This window comes from Callithrix jacchus, chromosome 7 (genome assembly GCF_049354715.1).
Source record: "Callithrix jacchus isolate 240 chromosome 7, calJac240_pri, whole genome shotgun sequence".
NCBI classification, from domain to species: Eukaryota; Metazoa; Chordata; class Mammalia; order Primates; family Cebidae; genus Callithrix; species Callithrix jacchus.
Window position 1 is genome coordinate 60,790,556 of NC_133508.1, and position 16,327 is coordinate 60,806,882.

Below are 16,327 nucleotides of genomic sequence, written 5' to 3' on the forward strand. Positions count from 1 at the left end.
AGTCGCAAGTGGAGCCCTGCTGCTCTCAGGCCCTGGGAGATGCTCTGTCTCTTGGGACACATGGAGACAGAGAGGAGGAGCCTGGGGCCAGGTACCCTGGCATGGTGGAGCTTCTGGCACACCCAAGTCAGCATGGCTCCAGAGGGCTGAGAGGCCATGTCCCCACACTCAAGCTTAAGGACATCTGAGAGGTGCTGGGGTGCTCCCTCAGACTGCTCTCTCCCTGGACAGGTTTGGGTCCCTGGACAGGTTTGCTTTCTTCCATTAGATTAGCTGTATCTTCCTTCTCAGGCTAGGGGTTCCTAAGGACCAGATTGTGCCTCTTCCATCAGACTGGGGGTTCTTGGGGGCTGGCCTTTGTCTCCTTCATCAGACTAGTGTTTACTGAGGGCTGGGCTGTGCCTCCTTCATCAGACTTGGGGTTCCTGAGGACTGGGTTGTCTCCTGTGTGAGGTAGTCCTGAGGGTTCCCAGACTGATGTTCTAGAAAGTTGCTTAGGACCTCGGTACCCACCTGTCTGCCTCCGGGCTGCATCATGGTCGCCCATGACAACTACCTCTGAGGCTTTGGAGGGAAGGCTGCTGCCCACCCTGCTGATGGCTCTCACCCGGAACTGATACATCTGACCTTCGACGAGGCCTTGGATTGGGCACCGACAAGTCCCTCCGGGGGCCTCATGGCAGGGGACCCATTCCCCAGAGTCACCCTGGCACCTGTGGGAGACAGGTCCCCCTTTTAGCCTTCAGCCCCTGCCTACATCTCACACTTTCTCAGTGTCAGTCTCTAAGAGGGCCATTCTCTGACCCGGGGGGAGCCTGCCCAGCTCATCTCTGCCAGTAAAAGTCCCTCTCTCTGGCCTGGCGCAGTGGCAGTCGTCACATGTGGGTCCAAATCTTGTCTCTACCACTAATGACAAATGTGACTTTGGGCAAAGTCATCTCCCCACATACCTCAGTTCCCCCATCTGTAGAAGGGGTCGTTAGTTAGTGCCCCTCCCCTTTAGAGATGAGGCATGCCTGCAATCCCAGCACTTTGGGAGGCCAACGTGTGCGAATCACGAGGTCAGGAGTTCGAGACCAGCCTGGCCAACAGGGTGAAACCCCAGCTTTACTAAAAATACAAAAGATTAGCTGGGTGTGGTGGCGGGTGCCTGTAATCCCAGCTACTCGGGAGGCTGAGGCAGGGAATCACTTGAACTCAGAAGGTGGAGGTTGAAGTGAGCCGAGATTGAGCCACTGCACTCCAACGCAGGCAGCCCTGTCTCAAAAAAAAAAAAAAAAAAAAATCCTTCTCCCCTATGGAAGAGCCAGGCTCCAACATCGGGCACCCGGGAGGCCTTCACACAATCCCTGACGCTCCCAGCAGCAGCGCCTTTCCCGGCATCGTGGTGAGCCTGCACACCCAGCCCGTGTTTCATCTGTACTGTGCCCTCCACAATGAGCCCTCGCTTCATCTCCCTGCTGGTCCTGGGGCATGTGTGGCCACCTTCGCTGTACACATGGAGGATCTGCGGCTCAGAGAGTGACAAGACCTGCCCAAGGCCACACAGTGTTAGGAATCACCTGAGATTGTCCCCTCCCTAAGTTGGCATGCGTTCTAGGTTGACCCTCCAAGCCTGGGCTCACTGTGCCCTCTTGGTACTGATGTCCCAGGCAGTATGACAGTATTATCCTTATTGTCACTGGCTGATTGAGGCAGTCGTTACATGTGGGTCCAAATCTTGTCTCTACCACTAAGGACAAATGTGACTTTGGGCAAAGTCATCTCCCCACATACCTCAGTTTCCCCATCTGTAGAAGGGGTCGTTAGTTAGTGCCCCTCCCCTTTAGAGATGAGGCATGCCATTAGCACAGTCATGGGCCCGTCTGTTGCAGCATTAGCTATTTCCTTAAGCTGGGCCTTCAGAGCGGGCAGCACGGGAAGGAGGCCAGAGGTTCTAGGCCCTCGACCTGTACTTCTGTCCTGTGTGCCTCCTCCCTTGGGGTCAGTGCTATTCCATCTCTCTCTCTGTCATTCAGGAAGGAAAATAGCCCACGAATTCACTGCACTCAGGGGTCAAGCACTCCCTCTTTTGCCCCTCCGGGTCAGCTCATACCATAAAGGGTTCACAGGGCAGGGGCCGACTCCAGCATAGAATTCCAGGTATCAACATGACTTGGAGGCATGGATGTCCCTCTATTACCCTTAAATTACACAGCACAGCCTGCCCCCTGTCCTGTTCTGAGGAGTAGGGTTTTGGGGGTTCCCTGAGACCAGCTGTGGGGCCTCCTCTTTACTGTGGCTCCCACAACCAGACAGAATTCTACCCCTAGGGCCTCCGCCCCCCAAGGGACTGACTCACCGCTCAATGGAGTAGGCAGTGATGGGGTGGCCCCGGGTGTTGCTGGGTGGGGCCCAGGTCAGGATGAGGCAGTCTCTGTTCACATCCAGACATCGGACGTTCAGTGGGGAGCCTGGGGCCCCGGGGTTCTCGGCCTCAGCATCTGAAACCCAGGGGTGAGAGGGGAGGTCCTTCTACTCAATGGCCATTTGGTGACAAGCCCTTCCCACTCCTGCCCAGCATCCTCTTCTCATTCATCCTCCAGGGGCTCAGTTTTGATCTTGAGGCCTGGGGTCTAAATATTAGCCCCCACTCCCTTAACAGTATCTGAGGGACAGATGACAGTATTATTTTCTTGGGGGCCCGTTTTACACCAAGTACCTGAACAAGTAGAATAGTTAATTCCAGCCCCAGAGCAGCCTTCCACTTTGTGGATGGGGAAACTGAGTCTCACAGAGGTGAGTGACCTGCACAAGGTCACCCAGCTGGTGAAGTGACAAAGTCAGAATTCAAACCCAGACCCTAAGCGGTGGTTGGAATAACTCCAGCCCCACACTCAGCTCCCCACCTCCCCGGCTCCAGCTGGGCTAACTCTCAGGCCATGTCCCTTTGGAGGGTCATAGGATGCCATGAAGATTCTTGGACACACCAACCTGAAGCCCTGATTCTATGGTAGAGAAAGTGAGGCCCCAAGAGAGCAGGGAACTTGCCTAAGGTTCCACAGTAACGTGGGGCAGAGCCCTGGGCTCTGGGCTCCTGCTGCCACCCTGTACCCACTCATGCCCTCACCTCTCACGAGCACATAGGTGCTCTGTTCCCGGGCTCCGAAGGGTGAGGGCACTTGGACCATGTAGAGCCCCTCATCCTCCTTGTAGGTGCAGGATACCTTCAGGGACGCCTGGCGGTCTGTGTAGAGGATCTTCCGACGTCTCGAGGACCTCAGTAGCCTCCCTGTGGAGGGAAAGTGGGGAGCCATTGTGAATATGTTGGGGGCCCTGGTCTCACCTGGGAAACATGGAAACTCAAGGGGTCTGGAGACCCTGGCCAGGCAGAGGGAGAGGCTGGTGAGGCTGCAGCCTGAGGCTCAGCTCGGGCCTGGGGTGGGGGTGGAGGCTTCCAGGACTTTGCCAAGGTGGCAGGGAATGCTCCTCGGCAGAGGGCTTGGGGAGGAGGGAAGGACCCGTGTGGGGCTGGGGCTCAGTGAGGAAGTGAAGGTTTAGGGACATAGCTGGGGACAAGGTGAGGAGTTGTAGGTTCTCTGAGGAAGTAGGAGCAAGAGAGATGGGTCTCGGTGTGCGGTCAGGGGACTCAAAGAAGTGGGGCCTGGTTGGGTGGGTGGGAACTCAGGAATGGGCCTCGGTGAGGCAGGTGGAGGACTTGTCGAGAGGTTGGGGTCAGGGAGGGGAGTGAGGGCTCATGGGATGGGAGCTTAGGAGGTGGATGGAGACTCAGAAGGGGAGTCCAGGGCTCAGGGGCGGGCCCTGCCCCGTGGCCACACTGTGGGGCCAGCTCTTCTCTTTTCCCCATGTGGAGGCCTCACCCTCCCATCAGCACCTCCGTTCTGGAAGATCTAGAGGTTTGGGAAAATGTCTTAGCCTTGTTACTGCAGCGGTCAGGGATCCTGATGGACCCCCAACTCCCTGCTCCTAGCAGGGGTAGTCTCCCTGGGCTCAGAGCTGGGGGTGCCGGAGGGGCGCTGTACTCTGGGTCCTTATGCTACAGGCCTGGTCACGGATGGGGTGGGAGGTTCAATCATCCTCCTCCCTCACTAGGCCACGTCTTCCTGCCTTGGCTCTGACGAGGCCTCTCCAGGCCCCACCTGAGGCATCCCCAGAGGCTTCCCAGCCCACAGGTCAGCAACTGTTTATCTGCACCTCCACCTGCCTCTGAAAAGCAGCCCGCGCCGCTTGTGCTGCCCTCCTCCCTCCCGGCCTTGGGCTCTGTTCCCATTGCTTTGGGTGCCCTCACTCACTGCTTTTTTTTTTTTTTTCAGATGAAGTTTCACTCTTGTTGCTCAGGCTGTAATGCAATGGAGTGATCTCAGCTCACCACAACATCCACCTCCCCTCAAGTAACTAGGATTACAGGTGCCCACCACCACGACCAGCTAATTTTTTGTATTTTTAGTAGAGATGGGGTTTCACCATGTTGGCCAGGCTGGTCTTGAACTCTTGACCTCAGGTGATCCACCCACCTCAGCCTCCTAGAGTGCTGGGATTACAGGTGTGAGTCACCACGCCCACCTCCCTTACTCACTCTTAAGGAGGTAACGATGCATGTAAATGGCTAGGCAGGTGCTTGGTCACTGCCAGAGGCTATAATTGTCTCCTCTTCCCAGGTGGACACAGCCCCCAGGGCTCATGCATGTCTGCATCTACCCTTCACCCTAGCCCCAATCCAGGGACTGGCACCCCACAGATGCTTGGTGGCTGTTTGTGGGTGGTATGGTCTGCCCACACCCAGCTTCATTCCTCTGCCTCTTCAGCCCGTCAGCTCAGCTGGTACTGCTTGGGGAAGGTCTCTGTCTGCTAGTGGTCCTTTCTGGCTCTGAGTTGAGCTTCGGAGGGGCTAACACTAGAGGCTGGGGGCCACAACTGGGGGTCCTCACCATCTCGGAACCACTGGATGCTCTCAGCATCTAACACATCTTCTGAAAACAAGCATGACAGGGAGAAGGGTTCCTTCTCACGAGCGAAGACTGGCTTCAGCACTGATGTGAATTCCACGTTGGGGCCAAACATTGATCCTGGGGTGGGATGAAATTTGGGGCAGAAGTTTTTGAGGCAGCCAGCCTGGCCTGGGTCTCAGGTGGGAGTGAGGACTTTTATGGGGCATCCTGTCTCTTCTGGGTCTTGACTGGGAGAAGGGGATCTGACCTTGGGGAGGAGGGGAAGAGACTTATCTAGGTAGGGGCCAGGGAAGCCAAATGGCAAACATCCGAAGGCCAAGCCCATTGGTTTTCCTGGCTTCTGGCTTTGCCTTTCTTTTTTATGAGATGGAGCTTGACTCTTGTCACCCAGGCTGGAGTGCAATGACTCGATCTTGGCTCACTACAACCTCTACCTCCTGGGTTCAGGCGATTCTCCTGTCTCAGCCTCCTGAGTAGCTGGGATTACAGATGCCACCCTGCACTCACCTATGCTCTCATCTCTCACAAGCACATAGGTGCTCTGTTCCCAGGCTCTGAAGGGTGAAGGCACCTGGGTGAGGGTGCCCGTCCCCATGCCAGGCTAATTGTGTTTTTAGTAGAGACGGGGTTTCTCCATGTTGGCCAAGCTGGTCTTGAACTCCTGATCTCAGGTGATCTGCCTGCCTCGGCCTCCCAAAGTGCTGGGATTACAGGTGTGAGCCACCACACCTGGCACCCCCGGCTTGGCCTTTCTAGCCCAGTTTGGTCAGAGGACAGCTCAGTAGCTGGGGGACACCTCTGGGGTACCCTGGGGCCCTTAGAAATCAGGTGAAAGTGTTACCAGCTCATAGATAAACCGCAGTGGACATCCTTTCATGGGCAGGGGATGGCTATATTCTAAACAGGGACCATTGGGGTAGAGGAGCAAAGCCTGAACAAATAGTCCAGGTCGTCTTCTCCCCCAGCCCACTTACTTTTGAAGATCTCTGAATCGAAACCAGCATCCTTCCCCAGGTAAGCTGAAAACCAAAGGCAAATGGAGTTGGAGAAGGTTCAGACTCCACATTCCTACACTGTTTTGGGGACATGGGCTTTGGATATGAGTTTGAGACCTGATCTGTCGGTGGCTCCCCCTTGTGGCTTTGGGAAAGCTCTTTCACCTCTCTGTGCCTCAGTTTCTTCAGCAGTAAAATGGGACAGTAATTCCTACCTGTTGGTGGTGGGGCTAGGAACGAGTGGGTTCACATGAATCAAACCGCCAGCCATCGCCTGACACATGGAAGCTTCTCAATACGTGCTGGTTTTCTTTCCCTACCCAAACTTGCCCCCAGGATCGTGCACTGTCTTCACAGTGGTCAAGCCTGGCCAGAGACGCCGGGATTTCTGGTGGGATCAGGGAGAGCGGCGGGGGAGGGGCAGCACTGAGAGGCATCCGGGGGCTGAAGGGTGAAATCCAAGGTACTGTTGCCACAGACCACCTGAGAATAGTAACAGCAGCTCTGGCTCACACAGTGCTTGCCCCGTGCTGTGAGGATTTATGAGCCAATTAAACACATAAACACATGGATTCATTTAATCCTCACAACAGCCTTGTCAGTCAGTACTATTACCATCCTCTGAAACAGATGGGGAAACTGAGGCACAGTCACCCAGACAACACCCCAGCAGTGGGAAGCTTTGACTTGAGAAGCTGGATTCTGGTGCACATTTTCTAGGTGGGCTTGGGACCCTCCTGGAGGTCAGCCCATGGGCATCTTAAATCACAGCATAAAGCAGGGAGACACTCAGAAGTCAGCCAGACCCAAGTTCACATCCTGCCCCTGCTGCTGAGTGGCTGTGTAATCCTGGGAAGCCACCTCACTTCTCTGAGCCTCTATTTCCTCATCTGTGGGTCCCTGGAAAGGCTCTTCCTTAGCAAGGTCCAGAGAAGGGTAGGAGGCTGCCCAAGACCACACAGGTCAGTGGAAGAGTCAGGATTGGAACCCAGGACTCCTGCCTCCCAGGCTGCTAAAACCACCCAAGTTACTACAGAGATGAGAGCAAAGGGTGGTAGTGGCGGTGAGTGGAGTAGGAGGAGCAGGGGGTTGGCTGGAGACTGGGGCCAAGAGCAAGCCTGGTGGACCCTGGAGTTGCCAGCCTTGATGGAGGGAGGGACAGGGTTTGTGAAGAAGTGGTAGGAAGGATGGGTGGGCAGAGGGAGGCAGGGCCCCAGTGCCTGACCTTGGGCTTGACTCTGGGCACAGTCTATGGAGACAGCTCAAATTTCCGCACAAGAGCTTGGCCTGGCAGCAGATCCGCCTCCTAAGAGCTATTTAGGGAACAGGGCAGTGGGTGGAGAGGGCTGTGCAGGACAGTTTAACGAGGTCTGAGAGAGGCAGGGAGGGTGGGCTGTGCTCCACCTGTCTACTGCCCAAGACAGCTGCCCGAGGAGTGTGTGTATGAGTGCATGTGTGTGTGTGTGTGCACGTGTGGGCTTCTCTTTCCTGGGGGTCCTGGAGTTCAGGGCACGACATTCTTCTGGGCACAAAGGTGTGATCCCCTTGGGCAGTGCCCTGCCCTGGTCATGGGAGTGGGTACCATGCGCCAAGGCTGATATGTATCATCTCATTTAATTAATGTGAGCATCTGAAAGAGGTGGTAGGATTGTTGGATTCTCCATTTCACAGATGAGGAAATAGAGGCTCAGAGAAGTGAGGTGGCTTCCCAGGATTACACAGCCACTCAGCAGCAGGGGCAGGATGTGAACTTGGGTCTGGCTGACTTCTGAGTGTCTCCCTGCTTTATGCTGTGATTTAAGATGCCCATGGGCTGACCTCCAGGAGGGTCCCAAGCCCACCTAGAAAATGTGCACCAGAATCCACATGGGGCAGTGGGGGTCATGTGGGGAGTTGCTGGGGTTTGGCCTTTGCCCTGAGGACCCCTCAGCAGGGTCGGCAGGACCAGACTACCCACCCAGAGGCCCTGAGATGGATCCTGACCTAAGTGCAATCCGGTGGGCCAAGCATGCTCTTTGGCATGGCAGGCAGGTGGGTTCACCTTGAACAGTTGTATAGGTTGTGCACTGTGCAAAGGTATCCCTGAGAGGGCAAGTTGGGGGCTAAAATTCAGTCTGTTTTTCATTTGCCAAGCCATGTGCCCTGGAGTGGGAGCTGCACCTGCCTGCAGAATTCAGGTGCAGCTAATTTTGCTAATTCATCCACTCAATTCACACAAAGGTGCCCACCATGTCAGTGATGACCCTGCAGAGAGAGCTGAATTCAAGTCCAAGCCCTGCCACTGGCTGGCTGAGGATAGAATCAGGTACTATCAATAGTGTCTGGCACAGAGTGAGGACTCAGGAAAGGTCAGTTCCTTTCCCCTCTCCTGGTTGCTCTCGACACCAATCCATAGGGACAGGTGATCCTGCCTGTCTCACCTTCCACCACCAGCCCCTACCAGGCTGATGGAGGAGACTCGCTGCAAAGGCCCCCAGGGAAGCGGGAGTCTCTAGGCTGCCCTGATCACCCAATGCCAGGCCAAACAGCCCTGTGCCAAGGGCTCTCGTTGGGTCTCATGCAGACCCATGCCCTTGTTTGCTCAGCTTGGGTTTGTTGTGGCCCGGCCTGCCTGTTGTGGATGGGAGGACTCACTGCGGACGAGGACTTTGGCGAAGGAGGAGGCCTGGCCGTAGGCATTCTTCACTCGCACGGTGTAAGTGGCTGAGTCCTCAATGGCGCATCTGAAAAGGAGACAGGGAGAAGTCCCTTCCAAGGCTGCTGGCTCCATGGGAAACACAAGTCCCCATATGTGGGTGGGAAAGGCTGGAACTAAGGGAAGCCTCATGGTGTCAGGAAGAGACTTTGGCCACCATCTCTGAAAAGCTGTGTGTTTTCAGGTTGGCCACTGCACCTTTCCATGCTTTGGTGTCCTCTGAAAAACTGGGGACACAATGCCCCCTAAATCATCTCAGGAGAAAGTGCTTTGAAAATATAATATGCTACATTGCAGTTATTGCTGATTCTGGAGGATCAGAGAGGTTAAGTGACTTTCCCGGAGTCACACAGCAAATGGAATTCAACTCTGCTTCAAACAAGAATTCTGAAGCAGGATCCTCTTCCTTTCTCAGAGAGCAGCAGACAAACTTGGTCAAGGCAGACTGCAATCTGGGTAGAACTGGGCCGGATGCCCAGGCGTTCCTCAGGCATGGGTCTCACCACCATCCAGGACAACCCAGTCATGTCCCCAGTGGAAGCCTGGGGCACCTTGGTGATAGAGGGGAGATGGTAGGCTGTGGCACCTCTGGCCCCATCAGCAAGCAGAGGCCCCTTGGTGCCTTCTTTTTGCCCTGGTCACTCAGGGCAGGAATCCCTGTTGCTTTCAAGGCCAGTCCTGCCTGCCCTGAAGACCCCACCCTGGGCCTGCACACCCTCCCAGATTGTGCAGTCCATGCAGCCCCTCCCTACTGCAGCCTCGTGTGGTCCGGTATGTAGGTCTCCCCACTTCTGGAGGGTAAGATCAGTGTTCTGCTTCTCTTTGTGTCTCTGAGGCCTGAGTCGGTTGAGGGGTAGGGTTTGGTGTTTGGGAAACAACCCACATAGAGAGAAATGGCTCAAACTAGGTGAGACCCTTAACTTTCTGTCTTTCTTTTTTTTTTGAGACGGAATTTCACTCTTGTTGCCTAGGCTGGAGTACAGTGGTGTGATCTCAGCTTGCTGCAACCTCTGCCTCTGGGGTTCAGGTGATTCTCCTGCCTCAGCCTCCAGAGGAGCTGGGATTACAGGCATGCACCACCACACCCGGCTAACTTTTGCATTTTTAGCAGAGACAGGTTTTCACCATTGTTGGTCAGGCTGGTCTCGAACTCCTGACCTCAAGTGATCCATCCACCTCGGCCTCCCGAAATGCTGGGATTACAGGCATGAGCCACTGTGCCCAGCCGAGACCCTTAACTTTCTGAGCCTGTTTCATCACCTGTAACATGGGGTGGCAGGGATTATCGATTTTATATGAAAAGCACCTAGCATGGGGCTTGGCACTTGGGAAGAGGTCAGCGTGTGGCAGCTGATATGAATGGTGGATGACACAGGCCTGGGGGAGGATTGGGCTCTTACAGTCCCACGTGGCCTCCCCCCATGCGCCCTGCCTCTTCCCTCAAAATCACCCTTAGGACTCACCATCTCTTGAAAGGCTGAACTCTCTCCCAGGTAACTGCTTTGCCTTACATGTGTACGTCTGCATATACAAGCACATGTATGTGCACATGTGTATGTGCATGTGTGCATATGTGCGTAGAAAGGTGCACATGTATGTATGTTATGGTGTTTTCTCTCCCCCACAAGGAGCCTTCCCAGCATGCCTAGCTCAGCATTCAGTCCTCACGGCTAGCCTCTGAGTTCAAATTTCTCACCGTGTATCCCAAGGCATCGGAATCACACAGTGGGTGTGTGTGTTAAAGATCGATTCCTGGAATCTGAATCTCTGGGGGCCGGGGGTCAGAGGCGTCTGTCCTGTCCCAGGAATCGGTATTTTGACCAGCACCCCAGAGACTTCTGAAGAAGGAGCACTTGGGCCGAAGCTCTGAGGATGGGTTTGGGATCCCGTTCTGGCCTTGGTGGTGGCAGGGCCTGGGGTCATGGGTCTTCCCAGGTCCCCAGTCTCACCTTCTAATCTCCAGGGACAGCAGCCCATAGTTGTTGGTGATTCGGTACTTTCCGGCAGGAAAGAGGCGGGGATCAATCCGTGTGTCATTTTTGTACCTGTGGACACATAGCGGTCTGTGGTAGGAGGTGTGGGTCCAAGCGGGAGCGGTCTGGGGCCTCTTGAACTGGGATTCCAGCCGCAGGTTTTGTGTTGGTTTTTTTTTTTGAGATGGAGTCTTGCTCTATTGTGCAGTGCAGTGCTGTGATCTCAGCTCACTGCAACCTCCGCCTCCTGAATTCAGGCAATTCTCCCTGCCTTTGCCTCTCCAATAGCTGGGATTACAGGCACCCGCCACCACACCCAGCTAATTTTTGTATTTTGAGTAGAGATGGGAGTTTCCCGTGTTGTTTGGGCTGGTCTTGAACTTCTGACCTCAGGTGATCCACCCACTTCAGCCTCCCAAAGTGCTGGGATTATAGGTGTGAACCCGCGAACCTGGCCTCCAGTTAGTTTTGTGTTGCTCACTTGCCTGTGTGATAGGAGCAGCACTTATGCCACTCTGAGCCTCAGTTGTCCTGACCTGTGAAATGGGGGAACGAGAGCACCAGCCTCACAGAGCTGCTGTGACAATTGAATGGGATGAGCATGTAAAGCGCCCCCCCCCCCCACCCTGCCCACACACCGCAGGTGCTCAGGGTTTGTTTCCCTTCTGGGGGCAGAGAAGAGGGAGCCTTTAATTAGGAGCAGCTGCCCCTCCCTCTGCCAAGCCATCCCCAGGGGTACCCTAGGACCAGGCCCCAGCTATTCCCTTCCCTCTGAAGGAGCTTGCCAGGGAAGGAACCCCAGACCCCTGCCCCTCTTCCCAGTCCCCCAGGTTGGCTGTTCTTTATTCTGGCTCTCATTACAGGAGCTGGGGGAGCTTTCAAAAATCTCCATGCCTAGTTTTTGAACATAAACCTGTGGAAATTTGCATCGGAAACTGCCAATTGTTCTCCAATAGCCATTTTCAGGCTATTGAATGTGGAATTTACCCATGAGCCACCAAATATGTGATGTATCTCCTTGCCTCTCTTTCTGTTAGGTGTGGCCATATGACTTAGCATTGTCAACCCCAAGCCAGGACGAGAGTCATGTGGCTGCTCCTGATGACACCCTTTGCCCCTTTTACGTCTTTCATGTCATTGTTCCCTATGTCCTTGGCAGGAACAGGGTGGTGCTGGCAGCTGTCTCACACCCTGAAGCTCAGAGCTGCCCCTCCAGCAGTGGTGCAGAGAAGCTGGGTCCCTGGGGAATCTGTGCAGCAGCCTGTGCCGTCTGCATCCAGACATTCAGAAGGAAGAAAATGAGCTTCTAGCTTATTTAAGCCGTTAAAAACAAAACAAAACTCCAGGCTGCATCCCAGACCAATGAAATCAGAATTTCTGTGGGTGAGACCCTGGGGAATCAGTATTTTGAAAATCCCCTCATGAGGCTGGGTGTGGTAACATGCCTGTAATCCCAACAGTTTGGGAGGCTGAGGCTGGAGGATTGCTTGAGGCCAGGGGTTCAAGACCAGCCTGGGCAATACAGCAAGACCTCATCTTTACAAAATATTCTTTAAAATGATTAGCTGGGCATGTTGGGATGTGCCTGTCATCTTAACTACTCAGGAGGCTGAGGCAGGAGGATTGCTTGAGGCCAGGAGTTTGAGGCTGCAGTGAACCATGATTGTACCACTGCCCTCTAGCCTGGGTGATAGAGCAAAATCCTGTCAATATACACATATTGTTTTTCTTAATGTCCTTTGGTGATCCCCAAGGGTAGTCAAGCAGATCACCCTGCGCTGGACACTGCCCTCATTTTCTGAGAACTCAGGTGTTGTTCCCCCTGCTGTGTGGACAGGGCAGGGGGGTGGCCTGGGGGCCTGGGGGCCTGGAGGCCTAAGGCGTAGGGGCTGAGGAGTGAGGGTGAGTGACACTTAGGATGCCTGGGTTTTGACACAGCCTGCTGTGTGACCTTGGGCAACTCAGTACCCCTCTCTGGGCTTCTGTGTCCAGAGTCTCATGGGGTGAATGCTTCTCCCTGTCCTGGGGCAGTGGAGGAGGAAGCCTCCCAGAGAGAGGGCACCCCAGCCTCAGCCCGCTTCCTTCTGGACCTGGCCTTACCCACGCCCTGTTTGTCTCTCCAGGGCAACCAAACATAGCCATACCCACACCCTACCACGCAGCCCCCAGCCTGGCCCCCTCCCGAAAGGAACCTGAACCTCCCACAGGGAGGGTGCTGCCTAATCTCGGTGCCTAATCTATCCAGATCTCCCACGCCTGGGGGCCAGAGTTGGGCCCCCCACCACACACCTGTCAGGAACATTCCAGACACCTCAGCCTGGCCAGCTTTGCTTTTCCTGGAAAAAGCAGCTGCTGTGGCTCTGGCATGGCCAAGATAGCCGGAGGCCTCAACACTCACCCCTCCCTCTCTCTGGGCCTCAGTCTCCGCCTGTGCAGTCAGGCTTTTGATGGCACAGGCAGAGGACCACCGAAGTGGCAGCCAGTGACAAAACAAGCTTGACTGAGACAGGGGAGGTGAGGGAGCAAGGACCTCATAAAGGAGTGAGATTTCTGTTATTTACCAAAATCTTTTTTTTGGCCTTAAATATTTTAGTGTTAGATTTTAGTTTTTCAGAATGCTTTAGGGAGGCCAAGGCAGGCAGATCACTTGAAGTCAGGAGTTCCAAACTAGCCCATCCAAAATGGTGAAACCCTATCTCTGCTAAAAAATACCCCCCAAAAATTAGCTGGGTGTGCTGGTGGGCGCCTGTAATCCCAGCTACTTGGGAGGCTGAGGCAGGAGAATCATTTGAACCCAGGAGGCAGAGGCTGCAGTGAGCTGAGATTATGCCACTGCACTCCAGCCTGGGCAACAGAATGAGACTCCATCTTAAAAAAAAATTATTTTTTAAAGAAAATAAGGCCAGGCATGGTGGCTCATGCTTGTATTCCCAGAGCTTTGGGTGACTGAGATTGGTGGAATACTTGAGGACAGGAGTTTGAGATCAACCTGGGCAACATAAGGAGACTCTGTCTCTACAAAAAAATTAAAAAGTTAGCCGGTGTGGTGGCGCATGGCTGTGGTCCCAGCTACTTGGAGGCTGAGGTGGGAGGAGCACTTGAGCCCAGGAAGTTGAGGCTGCAGTAAGCCGTGATTGCACCACTGTACTCTAGCCTGGGCTACAGAGTGAGACCTTATCTCTAAGTAATAATGATAATTGTTGAATTGAATAGACTTGCCTACCTTAACATGCCAGGTGAGCTGGAATATTCCTCTAGTCCTAGGGCTAGACAGAATCCCGGGAGGTCAGTCCTGGGGCAACTTGTGGTCTTGCCTGATGCGATTGATGATGGAAAACCAGATCCTTCAAGCCAGGAGTGCCAGGGGCCACCTGAGCTGCCTGGGCTGGAGGTAGGCCTGAGCTTGGCTTATGCCACTTGTCAATAATGCTCAGCTCCCTGTTGTGGCAACCTTGTTGGCAGGGGTAGAAACAAGGTCCCCTCCCAAGAGGCTTCCAAGAATGCCTTCCATGTGGGGCTCAGTGCCAGGGCCCAGCAGAGCTTGGCTGCAGGGCCAGGACAGCTGAGATGCTGACCTCTGCTTAGCCCAGCCAGCACTGGGAGCAGTCCTCCTAGTGGAACCAGCAACCTGCACTCAGGGACCGCCCAGTCCCCACAGAATCCCAGGGCCCAGCAAGGTACTTGGCATACTTTTTGGAATAAATGCCAGCTGGCAGTGACCAGCCCTGATGCCAGCTCCCCCAAGATGCCTTTCTTGATTGCTCCTGGCCTGAGTGATTTCTATTTCTCTGCTTTCTGAAGCATTACATGTGCTTTAAGGAAAGTAACACTTATGATAATCACTCTCCTACTCTCTAAGCCAGTGGAAAGCGTTATGGGCTTAGAGGCAGGAGACCTGAGTTTGAATCCTGGCTCACATTGGCTGTGTGACCTTAGATAAGTAAGACTACCTCTCTGAGCCTTGACATCCTTTCCCATGAAATGGGCATAGTAGTTCCATCATGAATGGCCCTGATGCCTCAAATGAGAGTCAGTGCAATGTGGATTCAAGTATAAGAGGCTGCTGTTTTCCTTTATGTTTTCCATTATTTGTGCCTCTGTTCTCTCTCCTGCTAGACCACGAGCTGTTCCCCATCCAGATCTGACTCATATGCAACCTCTTCTGAGAAGCCTTCCTGGATTCTACAGGCTGAGGGAGCCACCTCTTCCTTTTCACCTAGACTCTTTGATCTCAAATATCACCCATGAATATACTTCTGTATATGTTGATGTTTCTTTTCTGGGCTAAGAGTTAGTTCCTTGAGGGTGAGATTGTGTCCAGTTATTTCTTTTTTTTTTTTTTGAGATGGAGTTTCCCTCTGTCGCCCAGAGTGCAGTGTCGCAATCTCGGCTCACTGCAACCTCTACCTCCCAGGTTCAAGAGATTCTCCTGCCATAGCCTCCCAAGTAACTGGGACTACAGGCATCTGCCACCACGCCCAGCTAATTGTTTGTATTTTTAGTAGAGACGGGGTTTCACTATGTTGGCCAGGATGGTCTCGATCTCCTGACCTTGTGATCTGGCCGCCTTGGCCTCCCAAGTGCTGGGATTACAGGCGTGAACCACCGCGCCCGGCCTCCCAGCCCTTTTCAAGTTCTGAGGTTTCCATGTTGTGGGATTAAATCCTCATCACACACAAGCTGGACGGGAGGTCTTCAATCCAGGCTTCAGAATAGGAAATGGAGGCAGGACCAGGTAGTTTAAGGGCATGGCTGAGACCTCACACAAGTTGGGAGAGAGAGAAAGCAAGGCTGGGAGCACAAGGCTCCTGCCCAGGCCTGAGCTCCTTCTCCATAGGCCCTGCCCCGCCCACCTCCTCCCTGCCCCTTGGCCCCTGTCCTTCCTCTCACCATCATCCTTAACCCTGGAGATGCCCAGCTTGCAGCACCTGCCTTCTCATGAGACCAGAATCATATTTTTACAAGGGCAGGCTCCCCAGGGGCCCAGTCTTCCAGCCCCAGGCTGGCTGGGGTGCAGCTAATAATAACCCAGGCCTAAGCTGGGCGTGGTGGCTTGTGCCTGAGGTCTCACCTATTGGGAGGATCACTTGAGCCCAGGAGTGAAGACTGCAGTGAGCGATGATCACTCCACTGCACTGAGTGAGACCTTGTCTCTAAAAAACTAACCCAGGCCTGGTTCCCCAGCAGCTGCTCTATCCAGTGGGTTGGCTGAGCTCAGGGTTCATGAGTCTACAACAAGAAGTCCTGGTGGAGGTTTGGGATGTACGGAACTCGCTTGTGACCCCAGAGGCCCAGACCCCACTCCTGCCCTAGCGGCTTACCAGGTGACCTGGGGTGGTGGTGAGGCCTGGATGGTGCAGGTCAGCAGGACTGTAGTGTGCTCCCAGACGGCGTGGGAGCGAAGAGGGATCCAGAACCAGGGCCCACGGCCAGAGCACAGCTCCCTCAGCTCCCTGGCCTCCTGGACCTTCTCCTCTGTCTGGAGGTGGGAGGATGACGCTGTGAGCCAGGGACCACCTCTCTGCCATTTTTGCATTACCTCCCCCCTGACACCCAGTATCTGCAGTCAGACCCATGTGGGCTGGAGTTCTCCGCCCCCTCACCAGCTGAGCTGTGTGGCACGGTGGGCAGGGCATGGGCTTTGGAGCCAGCTGGCCTGGGGTCAAGGTATTGACTAGCTGTGGGACCATAGGCAGGTCCTCAGTGTCCTTATCT

At 54.5% G+C, this 16,327-nt stretch overlaps 1 protein-coding gene across 5 annotated transcripts in view; it reads right to left on the reverse strand.

The window, feature by feature from the left end:
- MYOM3 (myomesin 3) overlaps window positions 1-16,327 on the reverse strand; it is a 62,013-nt gene that overhangs the window by 39,541 nt on the left and 6,145 nt on the right. For 4 of the 5 annotated variants that reach the window (XM_035308140.3, XM_035308141.3, XM_035308138.3 and 1 more), the window contains 8 exons: window positions 15,934-16,091; window positions 10,589-10,684; window positions 8,579-8,667; window positions 5,924-5,968; window positions 4,929-5,066; window positions 3,110-3,271; window positions 2,342-2,483; window positions 514-713 (listed from right to left, as the gene is read on the reverse strand). In XM_035308140.3, coding sequence (XP_035164031.3) covers window positions 514-713; window positions 2,342-2,483; window positions 3,110-3,271; window positions 4,929-5,066; window positions 5,924-5,968; window positions 8,579-8,667; window positions 10,589-10,684; window positions 15,934-16,091 — 1,030 coding nt within the window. Of the gene's footprint in view, window positions 1-513; window positions 714-2,341; window positions 2,484-3,109; window positions 3,272-4,928; window positions 5,067-5,923; window positions 5,969-8,578; window positions 8,668-10,588; window positions 10,685-13,835; window positions 14,211-15,933; window positions 16,092-16,327 lie in introns of those variants that run through there. The other variant, XM_035308142.3, reaches the window with a different exon arrangement.